The sequence below is a fragment of the Scyliorhinus torazame genome, chromosome 2 (genome assembly GCF_047496885.1).
Source record: "Scyliorhinus torazame isolate Kashiwa2021f chromosome 2, sScyTor2.1, whole genome shotgun sequence".
NCBI lineage: Eukaryota > Metazoa > Chordata > Chondrichthyes > Carcharhiniformes > Scyliorhinidae > Scyliorhinus > Scyliorhinus torazame.
The window spans coordinates 381,329,334-381,347,356 of NC_092708.1; the positions used below are offsets into that span (position 1 = coordinate 381,329,334).

At 46.4% G+C, this 18,023-nt stretch overlaps 1 protein-coding gene across 1 annotated transcript in view; it reads right to left on the minus strand.

Annotated features, from left to right (window-relative positions):
• The window catches only part of alkbh1 (alkB homolog 1, histone H2A dioxygenase), a 53,666-nt gene that overhangs the window by 15,438 nt on the left and 20,205 nt on the right, over positions 1-18,023 (minus strand). Inside the window, exons 2-3 of the mRNA XM_072493588.1 lie at positions 5,209-5,317; positions 858-1,020 (exon numbers count right to left, since the gene is read on the minus strand). Of these exons, the coding sequence (XP_072349689.1) occupies positions 858-1,020; positions 5,209-5,317 (272 nt within the window). The remainder of the gene's footprint in view (positions 1-857; positions 1,021-5,208; positions 5,318-18,023) is intronic.

Genomic DNA, 18,023 nt, shown 5'->3' on the forward strand with positions numbered 1-18,023 from the left:
TGTACTATAAGGTAGAATCAGCAAATGGAAGCTAGAAAAACAGGTACTTTTCCTGTGGGGATGGAGAAATAGAAAGGACCATTTTTCATACTAGTGAAGTGGGAGGGTTGCAAATGTGCATTGTGCAGAAAGGGCTCCACCAAGACACACACACCCTTTTCAATCCTCTCGCTGGTGGTTTCGGGCATAACTGCCAATGTAATTTGTGTGATAATTTATTATTTACATTGTGTTCTATTAATGTTCATGTTAGAATTTATTAAATCTGTTTAATGTAAACAAATGTTTTAGTATTTTGTTTTGAGAAGGATTGAAATTGGAGGACGGTAAGGCTGGGTGAAAGGGTGGTGGCATATCCGTGACAACAGAGGAAAGGAACAGAAGGGTTACAAACAGTGTTTGTCCTATAAACGCGATGGACACACACCAGCAGCAAAGAGGTTTGCACAGTTTTTGAAGCTGAGAACTGTGCGTGGCTGGGGATGAGAGACAGAAGAAATAAATGAATATCTACTTCTCCAAAAGTGTAATAATCCTCCACGTAGATTAAAGAACGCCTGGAAAGTGTATAAAATCAAAGCAGCCACATGACTCTGCATATAATTTGGGGAGAAAGCAGGATTAGGCTATTGAGTTGGATAATCAGCCATGATCGTGATGAATGGCGGAGCAGGCTCGAAGGGCCAAAAGGCCTCCTCCTGCTCATACCTTCTATGTATCTATGTAACTCGCTACAGATGGACTCTTTGGGTTATATCCAGATCCTGTGATTGCAAGATGCGAATAAAGACCACAAATTAGGAAATAAAAACCAAAACTTTTAATTGCGAGGATACTTGCCAGTTTTTAATAGTTACCTCAGCTGTTCTCTACTCTGCTCCCAAAGGTCTGTGGTTTCCTCTCGTGACATGTGAAGGTCCAGGTTGCAGACGTTTGGTTTCCGAGGGTAGATTTTCAAGCATTGTTTTACCCAATAACGCTGCCATCCAGGAAGAAATGGATCCGAAATGAACATGAACCCTAATAGAAAGACAGAATCGAATAGATAAAATAGTCTGCCGGGTCCACCCGGAGACCGGAGAATCCTGCCCGAGGTCAATGGACTTTTCCATTGTACATGGCTCACCTGGGAGAATCCAGCCCTGTGTGTCTCTAACTGGAATTCTACTCCTCCTTCCCCACTCACCACCGACTCCTGGGAAGTAGTGTAAAGTTGGATAGAATGACAGGATGAGCCAAGCCCTTTGCCTAACTGCCTCCTTTTGCATTTCACCAGCAGTGGGTTAGATGTTGGCTCACCTATCCAATTGAGGCTACTTAAGGGCTTCTTCCCACCACGTAGCTATTTTACTCATGGCTTCGGAGTGTCTAAGTCACATGGCGAGACTACCTGATAAACTGTTGGCTGCCTTGCTGCAATTGGGAACTGGAAGGGATCAAAAACCTTGTGGCCAACGAAAAGGTCCCCCTAGTGAAAAGGGCCCCAGCCCAGCTTGAAGACTAACCACTTGACAGTACAGGTACTGGTGAGGCCACTCCACCTGCCTGCCCCTCCAATATTACAGTGCCAGCCATGGCCTGGTGGTAGTAAGATCAGGAGAAACATTAGTCAATTGAATGACTGGCAGTTCTTAGTGGAAGCCTTCATCTCATCTGTTAACTGCCTGGCGACTGTAAAATCCAGTCATAGTTTCTTGGCCCAGCAGAGGTGGGCCCGCCCCTGACTTTTCAGCCAGTCGGCAGGGCTGCTGGCTTCATGTTAAATCATCTCACCAGATCCCCTCAGTAAAAATCATGGTTTTTCTCACCAATACATATGGGATATTGGATAAAATCAGGAAACTAGTGCCACCATGAATTGTTTGCTCAATAGGTTTGGCCGTTGATGAATATGTTCAAAACAGTGGGTGCACAGAAGACCTTTTGCCTGCATTGTGGGTAGATATGGTACATCATGATAAAAGGTACACAGAGAAAAAAAGTAATCACCCAGTTTGTAAGGGATGTGCCTGCACATCTTTATGTTAACATCAAAGTTGGATCATTGGGATGGTCTTCATGAAAAGGTGCTTACGGAAAAATAGCCTTTCCTCAGCGTACTACTCATTTAGATCTGTCCAATTCATAACGCACCTTGAGATTACCATCTATCAGGGATGGACAGTGTGGCTAATGTTATTGGAAAAATGTGCTGGAGAAGGTCAAGTGCTGAGCACCACCCTTTGCCTGACTGAAATATTTATAGAGGCGAGAATAATCAGTCTTGGTCAGGGGAGGGGGGAAAGACACTTATTTCTGTCTTTGTTGCCTAGTGCAAACATTATGTATTCTCAGCTACTATTGTACCCTATGGCAGATCAGATTTAAAGTAATTGGCAAAAGAAGCAAAAGCGATATGACAATAAGCTTTTTCACGTAGCGAGTGGTTGAGGTATGGAGTATGGGATGCGGTGCTTGAGTGTGGTGGAGGCAGGTTCAATCGAAGCTTTCAAGAGGGAATTAAACTGTTATTTTAAAAGGAAGGCTATTCAGGGTTAAGACGAGAAGGTCAGAGAACCACACTGAGGGAATTGTTCATTTGGGGCTGGTGCAGGCATGATGGGCCGAATGGCCTCCTTCTACATTGTAACAATTCTGTGACTCTGTGCTCTTATTTATAAAATTCAAAACACTATTGACTCTTTTTAATGGCTTCATCTACCCATGTGCTACTGTTACATGTTGACATTCACAGTCCTCTCGTCCTGGCATTCTGAATTTGGATCCTCACCTTCTTGACTCTTACAATAGGAATCCTTCACATTAGAGTGTTCATTGGAACCTTTCATGGTCCTAAAGGATAAGAGACTACTTATTGCTTCCAGAAAACTGATGTGCTCTTTCAGAAATAAGAGGCCCTTTATTTAGTATTTGTAAAGCAGGAAGTTTTGAATGCAGAATATTTGGGAAAATACACAAAGTATCAGCAGAGTAATGAAAGCTCAAACATAAGTGCTAATGTTTTACAAGTGACTGAAATAAATATTCTCCACCATTCTCTTCTTGGATAGTACAGAACATTTCACTATTACAGTACGGAGCTTTACACTATTATTTAATCTAGAAACCAGCAGAGGAAATAAAGAGAGAGGAAATACGAGAGAGTGGGGTAGAGAGACTGTGAATGCCCCAGATTCAACAGTGACATCTATTAATGGCATGAGAAGCTCAGCCATCTGGAAAAGTACAAAGTGATGGAGCAATATCCTGAGATAAACAGATCCTTAGAAAGGATTGACCAAAGATATCAGAACACCGTTCCCTAAAGCTGATGCAGAAAACTGCACTTAAAGAACAAAGAACAAAGAAATGTACAGCACAGGAACAGGCCCTTCGGCCCTCCAAGCCCGTGCCGACCATACTGCCCGACTAAACTACAATCTTCTACACTTCCTGGGTCCGTATCCTTCTATTCCCATCCTATTCATATATTTGTCAAGATGCCCCTTAAATGTCCCTATCGTCCCTGCTTCCACTACCTCCTCCGGTAGCGAGTTCCAGGTACCCACTACCCTCTGCGTAAAAAACTTGCCTCGTACATCTACTCTAAACCTTGCCCCTCTCACCTTAAACCTATGCCCCCTAGTAATTGACCCCTCTACCCTGGGGAAAAGCCTCTGACTATCCACTCTGTCTATGCCCCTCATAATTTTGTATACCTCTATCAGGTCGCCCCTCAACCTCCTTCGTTCCAGTGAGAACAAACCGAGTTTATTCAATCGCTCCTCATAGCTTATGCCCTCCATACCAGGCAACATTCTGGTAAATCTCTTCTGCACCCTCTCTAAAGCCTCCACATCCTTCTGGTAGTGTGGCGACCAGAATTGAACACTATACTCCAAGTGTGGCCTAACTAAGGTTCTATACAGCTGCAACATGACTTGCCAATTCTTATACTCAATGCCCCGGCCAATGAAGGCAAGCATGCCGTATGCCTTCTTGACTACCTTCTCCACCTGAGTTGCCCCTTTCAATGACCTGTGGACCTGTACTCCTAGATCTCTTTGACTTTCAATACTCTTGAGGGTTCTACCATTCACTGTATATTCTCTACCTGCATTAGACCTTCCAAAGTGCATTACCTCACATTTGTCCGGATTAAACTCCATCTGCCATCTCTCCGCCCAAGTCTCCAGACAATCTAAATCCTGCTGTATCCTCAGACAGTCCTCATCGCTATCCACAATTCCACCAACCTTTGTGTCGTCTGCAAACTTACTGATCAGACCAGTTACATTTTCCTCCAAATCATTTATATATACTACAAACAGCAAAGGTCCCAGCACTGATCCCTGTGGAACACCACTGGTCACAGCCCTCCAATTAGAAAAGCATCCCTCCATTGCTACCCTCTGCCTTCTATGGCCTAGCCAGTTCTGTATCCACCCTGCCAGTTCACCCCTGATCCCGTGTGACTTCACCTTTTGTACTAGTCTACCATGAGGGACCTTGTCAAAGGCCTTACTGAAGTCCATATAGACAACATCTACTGCCCTACCTGCATCAATCATCTTAGTGACCTCCTCGAAAAACTCTATCAAGTTAGTGAGACACGACCTCCCCTTCACAAAACCGTGCTGCCTCTCACTAATACGTCCATTTGCTTCCAAATGGGAGTAGATCCTGTCTCGAAGAATTCTCTCCAGTAATTTCCCTACCACTGAAGTAAGGCTCACCGGCCTGTAGTTCCCGGGATTATCCTCGCTACCCTTCTTAAACAGAGGAACAACATTGGCTATTCTCCAGTCCTCCGGGACATCCCCTGAAGAAGGGTCTATTGCCAAATCAATTTAACTGAGTATGAGTTTTCCTACTTGCGCGCAGCCCAGTCTTCTGGACAGTGCTTGCTGTTTCATGAGCAACATTGCCTGACTCTAGCCCCATCTTCATTCAAAAGGCCAAGGGCAGACCTGTATGATCTGTTTCCCAGTGTTTAAAAGAGCTGGCACAGGTACAATGGGTCGAATGGCCTCCTTCTGTGCTGTGCAGTTCTATTCATGTTTATTTTAAAACTGCAAAGTGAGGGTTCTCCAATACCCGATTCAGCTCATGCGAGATTTAAGACTGGTCAGGCTGCTCATTTGAAACCATATGTATAATAATTCCATTCACATTTCATTGGCAATGGCTGGTTAATGTGACATGCTCAGGGTGGACGGTGTACAGTACCTGGATAGCCATCTAAACTATATGCTTTCCATTTGCAAACTGGCTGCAGTCCAGCTTTACATGCATCCTGGTCACTGATGGAGGTCACATTCAGTGGTGCGATCAATACCTGCAAGGGAAAGAAAAGGTTACATAATGATTCGGCAGAACATTGGAATTATAAAAGTGATTATTGAATATTGTATTCCCTTGAGTAGAAGATTAAGAAGTGATCAGACTGAGATGTTCAGTTTGAATAAAGGACTTGATAAGGTAGATAGGAAGAAATTATTTCTTCTGGTGGAGAATTCCGGAATATGAGGCATAATATTAAAATTAGAGCTAGGCTGTTCAGGGATGAAATCAGGAAGTACTTCTTCACACACATGATGGGGAATTCTCGAACCCTGTTGAGGCTAAGTCAATCAGCCATGATATAACTGAATGCCAAAACAGGCTTGCGGGGCCGAATGGTACACTCCTGTTCTATCTTCCTAAAGCAATGGGCGCGATTCTACAGTTGAGTTGTGTTCAAACGAGAACACGACGTTGCCAGAGAATCACGGGAGAGGCATGCATCGAGCATCCTGACAGGCACCGCGCCTCGCGAGATTCTCCGAAGTCCCACGAGACATCCGAGTCGGAACTCTGCCCCAAATGGGCGGGACTGAATGATGCTCGCGGAAGTAGGTCGTAAACCTACTTACGACCTACTTGCCCGATATCCACCAGTCTTCTTTGATTCTCCACCCTCCCAGGGAGGCTGCAGTCAGGCACCGATCGGCACTAGTCCACACAAATGTGGACCAGCCGGAAGACGCCCGGGGGGTCTCCTAGGCCAACAGAGACCCCTGGGTGGTCAGGGTAAGTGCAGGGTGGCTCCCTTGCCTGCCCATGGAATATGGGCACCTTGGCACTGCCCAGCTGGCAACTTGGCATTGCCACCCTGGCACTGTCAAGGTGCCTGGATGGCACTGCCAAGCTGGCAGGAGCACTGCCCGAGTGTCAGGGTAGCACTGCCAACGGCCAGGGGGCCATGCCCATGAAATGATGGTGGGGGGGGTTGAAGGGTGGGGAAACGCAGGGCAGGTAGGTATGGGACTCCAGGAAGTAGGGTGGTGGTCCTAGAAGTGAGGGGGTGCTGTAAGAGGGCTTGGTAGGGCCTGAAGAGGGGGAACCCCCCCCCCAAGGACCCCATTGCGGGGTGTCCTCACTTGAGGGTGTGAGATAGTGTCCATTTGTGTGTGTGTGTGTGAGGGGGGTGACATTGTCCATGGGTGGGTGTTATAACCTGCCTACTTACCATTGGCTGTGGACTAATGTCTATCCCACAATCCTGTGGGAGTATGAGCTTCCCCAATGAGGGGGGCGGAGAAACCACTAGTAAACTCCTAGTATAAATAAAGCTGGCCAGTTCAGGAACCAGCAGGAAAGAGTATGTAGCAAGGGAAGTTACTGCTACTGTTATGTGTATATGTTATTAGTAAATAAATGTTATTACTTTGTATCCTTAAAACTTGTGCTGGATTCTTCGTGGCCCTTACAAAACTGGTGACGAAGGTTAAAGTGAATAGCTGTCTACACTGCTGAAGCCATCTCCCTTGATTTTTGTTGGATACAGGTTGGAAGTTGTTTTCTATTATACCATGTCTCTGTACGGACGTTTGGATGTTTTTGATGCTGTGCTGGAAAGCTGGAACCAGTACACACAACGGATGCGTTACTATTTCCGGGCAAACAATATCACCGAAAACGAGCAGCAGGTGGTCATATTGCTCACCGCCTGCGGCCCGCATACGTTTGGGGTGATTAGGAGCCTTACGTACCCAGCTGCGCCGGACACCAAAACGTTTGATGAACTTGTGAATATAGTGGGGCAACATTTTAACCCAACCCCGTCCACGATAGTCCAGCGTTACCGGTTTAATACCGCTGAGAGGACCCCTGGAGAATCCCTTGCCGATTTTCTATCCAGGCTACGCAGGATTGGGGAGTACTGTGACTATGGTGAGACCTTGTCAGAAATGTTACGCGACCGTTTGGTTTGCGGTATTAACAATGCGGCCACCCAGAGAAAGTTGTTAGCGGAGCCAACATTGACTTTTCAACAGGACATTCAAATAGTATTGTCCCGAGAGAGCGCAGAGCGAGGAGTACAGGAGCTACAGGGAATGGAAGTGCATGCCTTGGGGCGCAACCCCTTCCGTCCGAAAACGTCCCCCCACACTCCTGCGGTACCTTGGGCGAGGCAACATCCGGACCGACGCCACTGGCCGTCGGACATTCCTCCCCAAAGGGAGCCTTCTCCAGAGCCAATGGATGAGGAGCCATGTCCGTGTCAGACTTGTAGGCGCCGACCCCGTCGTGGACGGCGGTCCTGGGGGCGCCAGAGGCGCCGTCGTTCCGACCGAAACTGGGACCAGCCCAGGGGCCGTAACTGGGACCAGCCCAGAGGCCGTACCTTCCATGTGGATGAACCTGCGGCGACTACTCCTGAGGACGTGGAGACGGAGGACGATTGCCTGCAGCTGTATTGTGTGGCAGCTCCCCGTGTGGCCCCCATTAAGGTGACAGTACGGGTCAATGGCCACCCGCTTGAGATGGAGTTGGATACTGGCGCAGCGGTCTCCGTGATCGCCCAGAGGACATTCGGCCGCATCAAGCAGGGTATACAGACCATTACATTAACCGACTCACAGGCCAGGTTGGCCACCTACACGGGGGAACCACTGGACTTTGCAGGAACTACAATGACCCCTGTGGTCTATGGACGCCAGGAGGGGCGTTTCCCACTTGTCGTGGTGCGCGGCCGTGGGCCCAGCCTGTTGGGTCGGGACTGGTTGCGCCATTTGCGGTTGCAATGGCAGCACATCCTCCAAACAGTTTCTGAAGGGTTGACTGAGGTGCTAGGACGATACCCAGATGTATTCCAGCCTGGTTTGGGGAAAATAAAAGGGGCCGTAGCCCGTATCCACGTTGAACCAGGAGCCACACCGCGCTATTTCCGGGCGCGCCCAGTGCCTTACGCCTTGCTCGAGAAGGTAGAAGGGGAGCTCACTCGTTTGGAGAGTGATGGTATTATCAGGCCCGTCCGTTTTGCTGACTGGGCAGCACCAATTGTACCTGTAATGAAGCCAGGTGCCACAGTTCGCTTGTGTGGCGACTATAAACTTAGTGAATACGGTTTCCCGACTCGACCAATATCCAATGCCTCGCATAGAGGATCTCTATGCGAAACTTGCAGGTGGACTCTCGTTCACAAAATTAGATATGAGTCACGCCTACCTGCAGTTGGAGCTGGACCCTGCCTCCCGACCATATGTAACGATTAATACACACCGGGGCCTGTATGAATATACACGGTTGCCCTTTGGAGTATCCTCTGCCTGCGCAATTTTTCAACGTGTTATGGAGGGCATTTTGAGAGGTTTACCACGTGTGGCTGTCTACCTAGATGACGTTTTGATTACAGGGACGTCGGAGCAGGAACATTTGGAAAATCTGGAGGCTGTCCTTAGACGCCTTTCGGAGGCTGGAGTCAGTTTACGTTGCACAAAGTGCGTATTTCAGGTAAAGGAAGTAGTCTACCTAGGTTGTCGAGTGGACCGCGAAGGTCTGCACCCCGTCGCAGAGAAGGTGCGTGCAATTCAACATGCCCCCGCCCCGACTGACACTTCGCATCTTCGTTCTTTTCTCGGTCTCGTAAACTATTACGGGAAGTTCCTCCCGAATCTGGCAACTACGCTGGCCCCTTTGCACCTTCTGCTAAAGAAAAATCACACCTGGGTTTGGGGTCAGCCGCAAGAAACCGCTTTCCGGCGGGTAAAGCAACAATTGTCGTCGTCTGGGTTACTAATCCTGGAAAGCCTTTGCTCGTCACATGTGATGCATCCCCGTATGGTATTGGGGCCGTCCTGTCCCACAAGATGGAGAACGGGGCCGAACGACCGATAGCTTTCGCCTCCCGCACAATGACTGCAGCGGAGAAAAAGTACGCGCAGATCGAGAAGGAGGGCCTGACAGTGGTTTTTGCGGTGAATCGCTTCCACCAGTACGTGTACGGCCGCCATTTCACTATCGTGACTGATCATAAGCCCCTGCTGGGACTTTTCAGAGAGGATAAGCCAATACCGCCCATTGCTTCTGCATGGATCCAGCGCTGGGCTTTGTTGCTTGCTGCATACGAGTATTCTCTGGAGCACAAACCAGATAGCAAATGCCGACGCACTGAGCCGATTGCCTTTATCGACCGGCCCCATGTCGACCCCCACGACTGGTGAGGTGGTTGCAACCCTAAATTTTATGGACACCTTGCCTGTCACGGCATCACAGATCCGTGGGTGGACCCAGACGGAGCCAGTCCTGTCAAAGGTTCGGCACATAGTCCTGTATGGTGGGCAGCATAGACAGCTCCCAGGCGAGTTGCGGGCATTTTCCTCCAAGCTGTCAGAATTCAGCGTGGAAGACGGCATCCTCTTGTGGGGGACGCGTGTGATTGTCCCGGAAAAAGGCCAGGAGCTGATACTAACAGACTTGCACAATGGGCATCCAGGCGTGACCAAAATGAAAATGTTGGCCCGGAGTTATGTCTGGTGGCCAGGCCTCGACACCGACATTGAGAAGGTGGCCCAAAACTGCTCCATTTGCCAGGAGCATCAGTAGCTTCCGCCGGCCGCGCCCCTACATCACTGGGAATGGCCAGGGCGGCCTTGGGCACGCTTGCATGCAGATTTCGCAGGCCCTTTTCAAGGATCCATGTTCCTTCTACTAATTGACGCCCAGTCCAAATGGCTAGAGGTGCATAAGATGCAGGGGACAACGTCCTGCGCAACAATTGAAAAGATGCGTTTATCGTTTAGTACGCATGGCCTCCCCGAGGTGCTGGTCACGGATAACGGCACTCCATTCACGAGTGAGGAGTTTGCGAGATTCACGAAGATGAACGGCATCCGCCATATCCGCACTGCCCCTTACCACCCGGCTTCAAATGGGTTGGCAGAGCGCGCAGTGCAGACATTCAAAAGAGGCCTAAAGAAGCAGTCTTCCGGATCAATGGACACGAGACTGGCTCGCTTTTTGTTTACGTATAGGACCACCCCCCATGCAGTGACTGGGGTAGCTCCCGCAGAACTCCTAATGGGCCGGAGACTTCGCACCCGCCTTAGTATGGTTTTCCCGGACATTGGCGCAAAAGCACGCCGCACACAAGAACGGCAGGGACAGGGATTTTCTCGGCATCGGCCGATTCGGCAGTTTGCGCCCGGTGACCCAGTGTTCGTTCGGAATTTTGCTGGTGGTGCCCAATGGGTTCCTGGTGTAATCTTTCGCCAAACGGGCCCTATATCTTACCAAGTGCAAGCCCAGGGTCGTCTCCAGCGAAAACATGTAGACTACGTTCGGTCCAGAAGACCATCCCCTCAAAAGATTCCCCGCCCCTGGAGCTCATTTCAACAGCCGCAGAGACCAGAGACAAGGGAAGGTAGTCCTCACAATCTTCCACTGGTGCCTCACTTGAAGCCTGCGCAGGTCGTTATGGGACCGAATGGAGATAGAGACGCTGACATGACGGAGGCAGCAGACTCTGACTCCGAGATGGAGACACAGGATGCATCAGAGGGGGGATCCTCGGGTCCACAGGCCGTGGATGTACAACCGTGCCGTTCATCACGGAAGCGCCGGTCTCCGTCTCGTTACACGCCGCCTGATTCAGCGCCGCGTGCAAATGGTGTCCGGCCTGCGGCCTGAGTCCGACGCCCTCCTTTACCAGGGTCTTCGGTGGATTCCTTGGACTTTGGGGGGGGGAGGGATGTTATAACCTGCCTACTTACCATTGGCTGGGGACTAATGACTATCCCACAATCCTGTGGGAGTATGAGCTTCCCCAATGAGGGGGGCGGAGAAACCACTAGTAAACTCCTAGTATAAATAAAGCTGGCCAGTTCAGGAACCAGCAGGAAGGAGTATGTAGCAAGGGAAGTTACTGCTACTGTTATGTATATATGTTATAGTAAATAAATGTTATTGCTTTGTATACTTCAAACTTGTGCTGGATTCTTCGTGGCCCTTACAAAAGTGGGGGTGTGTGAGGGACCCACAAGCTCACTTCGACATTGGGGCACCCTTTCAAAATGGCGGCCCGATTCATGAGTTCAGTTCCTCAGCGTTAAACAAAAATTCTATGTGTGGGCTAAACCGATGAGAAACTCCCCAGGGCCCCAAAAAATGACGAAGTGTCGTTGAATAGCGGTGGGGAACTCACCGGCAGGATACTCGCTGAAAAACTGCCACAAATTAACTTCGTATAGCGATCAGAATTACATTCAGTACTCTGGGTGTGGTTTAACCAAGGTATGATACAAGTTTTTAAAAATATATTTGTTCATGACATGTGGGCATTGCTGGCAAGGCCAGCGTTTATTGCCCATCCCCAAATGCCCTTGAGAAGGTAATGGTGAGCTGCAATCATTGTGGTGTAGGTACACCCCCAGTGCTGTTAGGGAGGGAGTTCCAGGATTTTGACTCACTATCAGGGAAGGAACGGTGGTATAGTTCCGAGTCAAGATGGTATGACTTGGAGGGGGTCATCCAGGTGGCGATGTTCACATGCACCTGCTGTCCTTGTCCTTCTAGGTGGTAGAAGTTGTGGGTTTGAAGTACAGCATAACTTCTTTACTTTTCAATTCTATTCCTCCAGAAATTAACCTTAGTGCTTAATTTCCTTATTTTTGGTGGCCTTGTTAACTTGCGTCATTTGTCTTAGTGATCTGTGTATTGGTACTCCCAGATCCAATTTAGATTTTCTAAGTAATATGCAACATCCTTATTTTTCTTTCCAAAATGTAATATCTCATGTCTTTCTCTGTCAAAATTAATTTGCCAAATGTATGTCATTATATTTCAAGATTATCTTAAATATATTTTGTGTTCCTGTACAATGGGCCATATGGCTGCAATAGCCAGCTATGAACATTCAGCTTAATCATTTTAATGCTGACAATTTCGTACAGCAACATGGACAGGACTTTTGTGGCTGGATTCTCTCTATCCCCAGTCGTGTGTTGCTTGGCAGTACCCCGTTCGCTGGCGGTGGGATATTGTCTTCTCGCCGCTTGTCAGTGGGCTTTCCCATTGACGCCACCCCACATCTCCGAGAAACCCATGGGCGAGAGTCTATTGTCGGTACGAAAAGTGAATCGCAATGGTCAGACTTCCAGCCCTAATTGAGTGTGAACAGAAATTTTAAAAATTGTACTAAAAAACTATGGTAGATGGAATTAGTGATGTAGAACAGGGGAAACCTCCACATTAAAAACTTGGCATTTCATGAATTACTGCAATTTTGAATTAGGCAGCAGGTATAAGAAGTGAAAAACTCTTGACGGCCCCTTTGCCTTTTACCAGTCAACACTGAAAAGGTCAAATATATTTCCTGCTAATATTGATTCTGTTTTCATGCTATTCTCAGAAGTTTTACATGTTGACAGCAAGAGAGCAGAATCCAACTCGTGGTGTAAAAATTAGAGTGTTGATAAACGGTGGAAGGTTTCACTCTGTACCCAGAGGTGATGTCTCAATCAATGAGTGCAGGCTACCTGAGCCACCAGGCAGTACAATGTTGAAGGCAGATCAGTAACAGATCCTACACTGTGGCCCTTCTGCTGTCAGGTCCAATTTGGCAGCTGCAAGAACAACATGACATCGAGGAACAAGAGTCAATATTCAGTAACATCCAACATTGCTGCAGCAGGAATCGGGGATCATCTTTCTCCCTGTTCCCAATCACTAAAGATATTGAAATCATTGACTCCAAAGTCCCGGGATTTAAAAAAAAACTCTACATGGCTATAAAAACACACATCTGTGTAATGAATAAGAATGGATACTGAATATTGTCTCCAGTGAAAGGGGGGGGGGGTGGGGGGGGGGGGGGGGGTGGGGGGTGGGGGGGTGGAATAGGAAGCAGGTATTGCAATTATAAAAATATTATTTTTGTACAAAATGCAGTCTGCCACTTCAAAGATAACTAAAACCTAGAAACAACTTGCCATTCAAGTGTCAAACACATCGACACACATAATTCCTTGGTTTTTAGGCCATTCAAGTGTCCCATAGACGTTGGCCAAATTCTCCGCAGTGAGCTATTCAATCTCAAAGGTCAAAATAGTGGTAAAAGAATGTGTGTGGCTATGGAATTAAATGCAGAAAACGGCAAATCCTGTGTCAGGATCAATTTAATCACTTATTGACAAACAATTGAAGAGAATCTCAATGCTAATGGGGTTTAGTGCACCACAAGAATAATGTTCTAAGTAGAAATATTTGACTTTTTAAAAAGGCACAAGCTGTGTCTGAAATAGAGGAGGATTTTCACACGCCATCCTGCTTTGATGTAACAGTATCGAACAACTAGATGATTGAAGAACAGAAATAGACTGTCTTCACCCTAGGTGGCTCAAAGTTGTCTGAACAAGTCTGTTAGAACTGTTAGACTGTATTTTCACACCAGTGCTGGATTAAATTAACCATATACAAGAGCTCAGGGTGCACATGGCTTTTCTAAATGGTTCATGCTGTGCTTTCAGGATATATCAGTGTACTCTTACATTATAACTGTTTGACGCTGTCTTCTACCTAATAATCTGTTAATAATCTGTTATTGCCATAGACATCTCTGTAGTTTTTAAAGAGGGTCTGGCATCACACATTTTGAATCAAGTCAATATCACAATGACATCCATCAAATCTATGTTTATGGCTATCCCATCGTCGTCAGGGCTGTAGTTGATGCTTTAACCATGATATTTTGCCCAGTGCCTATGACTTCTTCAAGGCTCGACCTTCCTCTCTGCTCTTCCTATATATTAAAATGATCTTTGCAGCAGTCAAGTAATCCATCTCCTCTTAAGCCAAGGACACCAATCTAAATTTGGAAAATTCCAAAGTTTGCACACCCAATACTAATTTCCGTTGTTTTGCATGGACTGAATTGCTACACCTCCTCCAGGGCTTTCAATGAGGCTTGTGAGCATTGTTCCTTTCAGTTATTTAAATTGAGCTTCATATATTTGCTGTTCCCGTTAACAGTTACCATTTCTTAACTTTGATAATTCCATCTTTAGTCTTTCTTCATGTGCTGAACGTTTGGTCTCACCATTTCATTTGATCTGAAATTTTAAACATCTGCACTTTTTCCACAGATAAAGTTGCTTCCCAAGAGACCGGCCTTCCAATCACTTATCTGAACAGCTCTTAACTGTTAAGGACAGGGATAGCAAGTGCGGGTGAGCGGGTGCAAGATAGAGGATGACTCCAAACCAGTCTTCCACCTGCCAGTAATGCATTATGGAATGTCCCTGGAAGAGAGTTAGGAGTAATGGCCCTCCCTTTGATTTCAGTCAGGAAATAATACGCTGATAGATACACACCAAGTAAATGAATTCACCAGGAGGATAATTAGGATGGATAACAACAATAATAATCTTTATTGTCACAAGTAGGCTTACATTAACACTGCAATGAAGTTCCTGTGAAAATCACCCAGTCGCCACATTCCGGCGCCTGTTCGGGTACACTGAGGGAGAATCCAGAATGTCCAAATTACCTAACAGCACGTCTTTCGGGACTTGTGGGAGGAAACCGGAGCACCCGGAGGAAACCCACGCAGACATGGGGAGAACGTGCAGACTCCGTTAACAGTTGAAAAATATTAAGGTAGATAAGTCCCCAGGGCCTGATGGGATCTACCCCAGAATACTGAAGGAGGCTAGAGAGGAAATTGCTGAGGCCTTGACAGAAATCTTTGGATACTCACTGTCTTCAGGTGATGTCCCGGAGGACTGGAGAATAGCCAATGTTGTTCCTCTGTTTAAGAAGGGTAGCAAGGATAATCCAGGGAACTACAGGCGTCAGTGGTAGGGAAATTACTGGAGAGAATTCTTCGAGACAGGATCTACTCCCATTTGGAAGCAAATGGACGTATTAGTGAGAGGCAGCATGGTTTTGTGAAGGGGAGGTCGTGTCTCACTAACTTGATAGAGTTTTTCAAGGAGGTCACAAAGATGATTGATGCAGGTAGGGCAGTGGATGTTGTCTATATGGACTTCAGTAAGGCCTTTGACAAGGTCCCTCATGGTAGACTAGTACAAAAGGTGAAGTCGTACGGGATCAGGGTGAGCTGGCAAGGTGGATACAGAACTGGCTAGGTCATAGAAGGCAGAGAGTAGCAATGGAAGGATGCTTTTCTAAATGGAGGGCTGTGACTAGTGGTGTTCCGCAGGGATCAGTGCTGGGACCTTTGCTGTTTGTAGTATATATAAATGATTTGGAGGAAAATGTAACTGGTCTGATTAGTAAGTGTGCAGACAACACAAAGGTTGGTGGAATTGCGGATAGCGATGAGGACTGTCAGAGGATACAGCAGGATTTAGATTGTTTGGAGACTTGGGCGGAGAGGTGGCAGATGGAGTTTAATCCGGACAAATGTGAGGTAATGCATTTTGGAAGGTCTAATGAAGGTAGGGAATATACAGTGAATGGTAGAACCCACAAGAGTATTGTAAGTCAGAGAAATCTAGGTGTACAGGTCCACAGGTCACTGAAAGGAGCAACACAGGTGGAGAAGGTAGTCAAGAAGGCATACGGCACGCTTGCCTTCATTGGCAGGGGCATTGAGTATAAGAATTGGCAAGTCATGTTGCAGCTGTATAGAACCTTAGTTAGGCCACACTTGGAGTATAGTGTTCAATTCTGGTCGCCACACTACCAGAAGGATGTGGAGGCTTTAGAGAGGGTGCAGAAGAGATTTACCAGAATGTTGCCTGGTATGGAGGGCATTAGCTATGAGGAGCGGTTGAATAAACTCGGTTTGTTCTCACTGGAACGACGGAGGTTGAGGGGCGACCTGATAGAGGTCTACAAAATTATGAGGGGCATAGACAGAGTGGATAGTCAGAGACTTTTCCCCAGGGTAGAGGGGTCAATTACTAGGGGGCATAGGTTTAAGGTGCGAGGGGCAAGGTTTAGAGTAGATGTACGAGGCAAGTTTTGTTACTCAGAGGGTAGTGGGTGCCTGGAACTCGCTACCGGAGGTGGTGGAAGCAGGGACGATAGTGACAATTAAGGGGCATCTTGACAAATACATGAATAGGATGGAAATGACCCAGGAAGTGTAGAAGATTGTAGTTTAGTCGGGCAGCATGGTCGGCACGGGCTTGGAGGGCCGAAGGGCCTGTTCCTGTGCTGTACTTTTCTTTGTTCTTTGTTCTGCACAGACAGTGACCCAAGCCGGGAATCAAACCTGGTCCCTGGAGCAGTGAAGCAACAGTGCTAACCACTGTGTTACCGTGCCGCCCCAATGATTGAACGAATGTGAATAATGACGAGATGGGGGAGAAAAATATTTTTAAATTATATGAAAATTTATATTATGCACACAAAATAAATACTGTGTAACTATTACTTTCTGTGCAAATTCCTGACATGGGTAGCAACCTTATTAATTGTTAAAAGCAAGGGTGATGGTAGTGCAAGGTTTACTATTAGTGCACGGGAATAATTATTCTTAGAGAAATAATTTTATAAATGTTTTGTCTTTTTAGAGCTCAGACCATCTAGACAAGTCGACTGGCAAAAAACCAATTATACTGAATATCCCTACAGGGAATGCAGCATGCGCCAATTGAAGGAAGCAATGAAGGAATATTACAGCCTCTGTAAAATGCAAGTGCACATTATGCAAGGCAATCATAACCTTGCAAAAGCACAGTTTAAAATTAGATTAGGCTGCAACAGTGTTCAACTCCAGGCTGGATGTAATTATGCTAGAGTATATAAAAATGATAATTTACAGTGGCTCAAGGAGACTGAAAGAGAATAGTCACAACTGGAACTTCTCCAAAAAATTAAAATAATTACAAACAATGATAAACTTTAAACATTTTGGGTTTATACGAGTGCTGATGGGTTTAAATCAGGAGAACTGGTGCAGTGAAAATGCTAAGCCAATATGGAAGGAGTCACACTAATCAATGTTCCCTCTGGCTGTGTCAGTGTGCAACAATCTAAATATTCCTGCGCAGGCTGCACCCAAGTTGGCCTCTTTAAATTACTGTGTGTGCACAGTCGCAAAAAATAAGTTAAGGGCTGTGCACTTAAACAAATTAGCCATGCAACACAAAGAAAGATTCAAGGATACGTTGACACTAATATAGATGTGACCATTAACCCACAGTGTTTTAGTATTTGCTATGATACTCATGTTTCGGTCAATTTGCCACACCTCCCCTGCAGAACTATTTCAACTGATAAAATCAACAAAAAATAACTCTTTACAGTAACTTTATCCAGATGAGAAGAGATAATAAATGTGAACTCCATTCTTAAACTAAATACTCTCCCAAAGCAGATCTTTTTATTTTAATGGAGATTACTTCAGAGTTATTTCAGTTTAAGTTATTTTGAATTTGATCAATTTAAAAAACACTGACAGGCATGTTGTATTAGGACATCCGTTCAACCCAAGGGAGGGTTAAAAGATAGCCTCAGGGATGACAACTGTCTATCATTTGGCTTTAAGCTTTCTGCTTGTATGCATGTGCACAGGAATCCTAGCTTCTGTTGAAAGCTAGTACATAGCTTGAAACTGCCCAGTGTTGACTATTTTATTCATAGAGCTTCTGTGCAATGTGAAAATACTTTTCTTTATTGGGGAATACAAAAGGGAGGGCCAAGGGCCACAGGATTTGCATTGCCAACATTAAAAAAGCAACAAAGTTAAGAAGTAGTCAACTGTTCTTAATGAACTTAGAATTTGAAAGCATGAAGATCAAGAAGAAGTG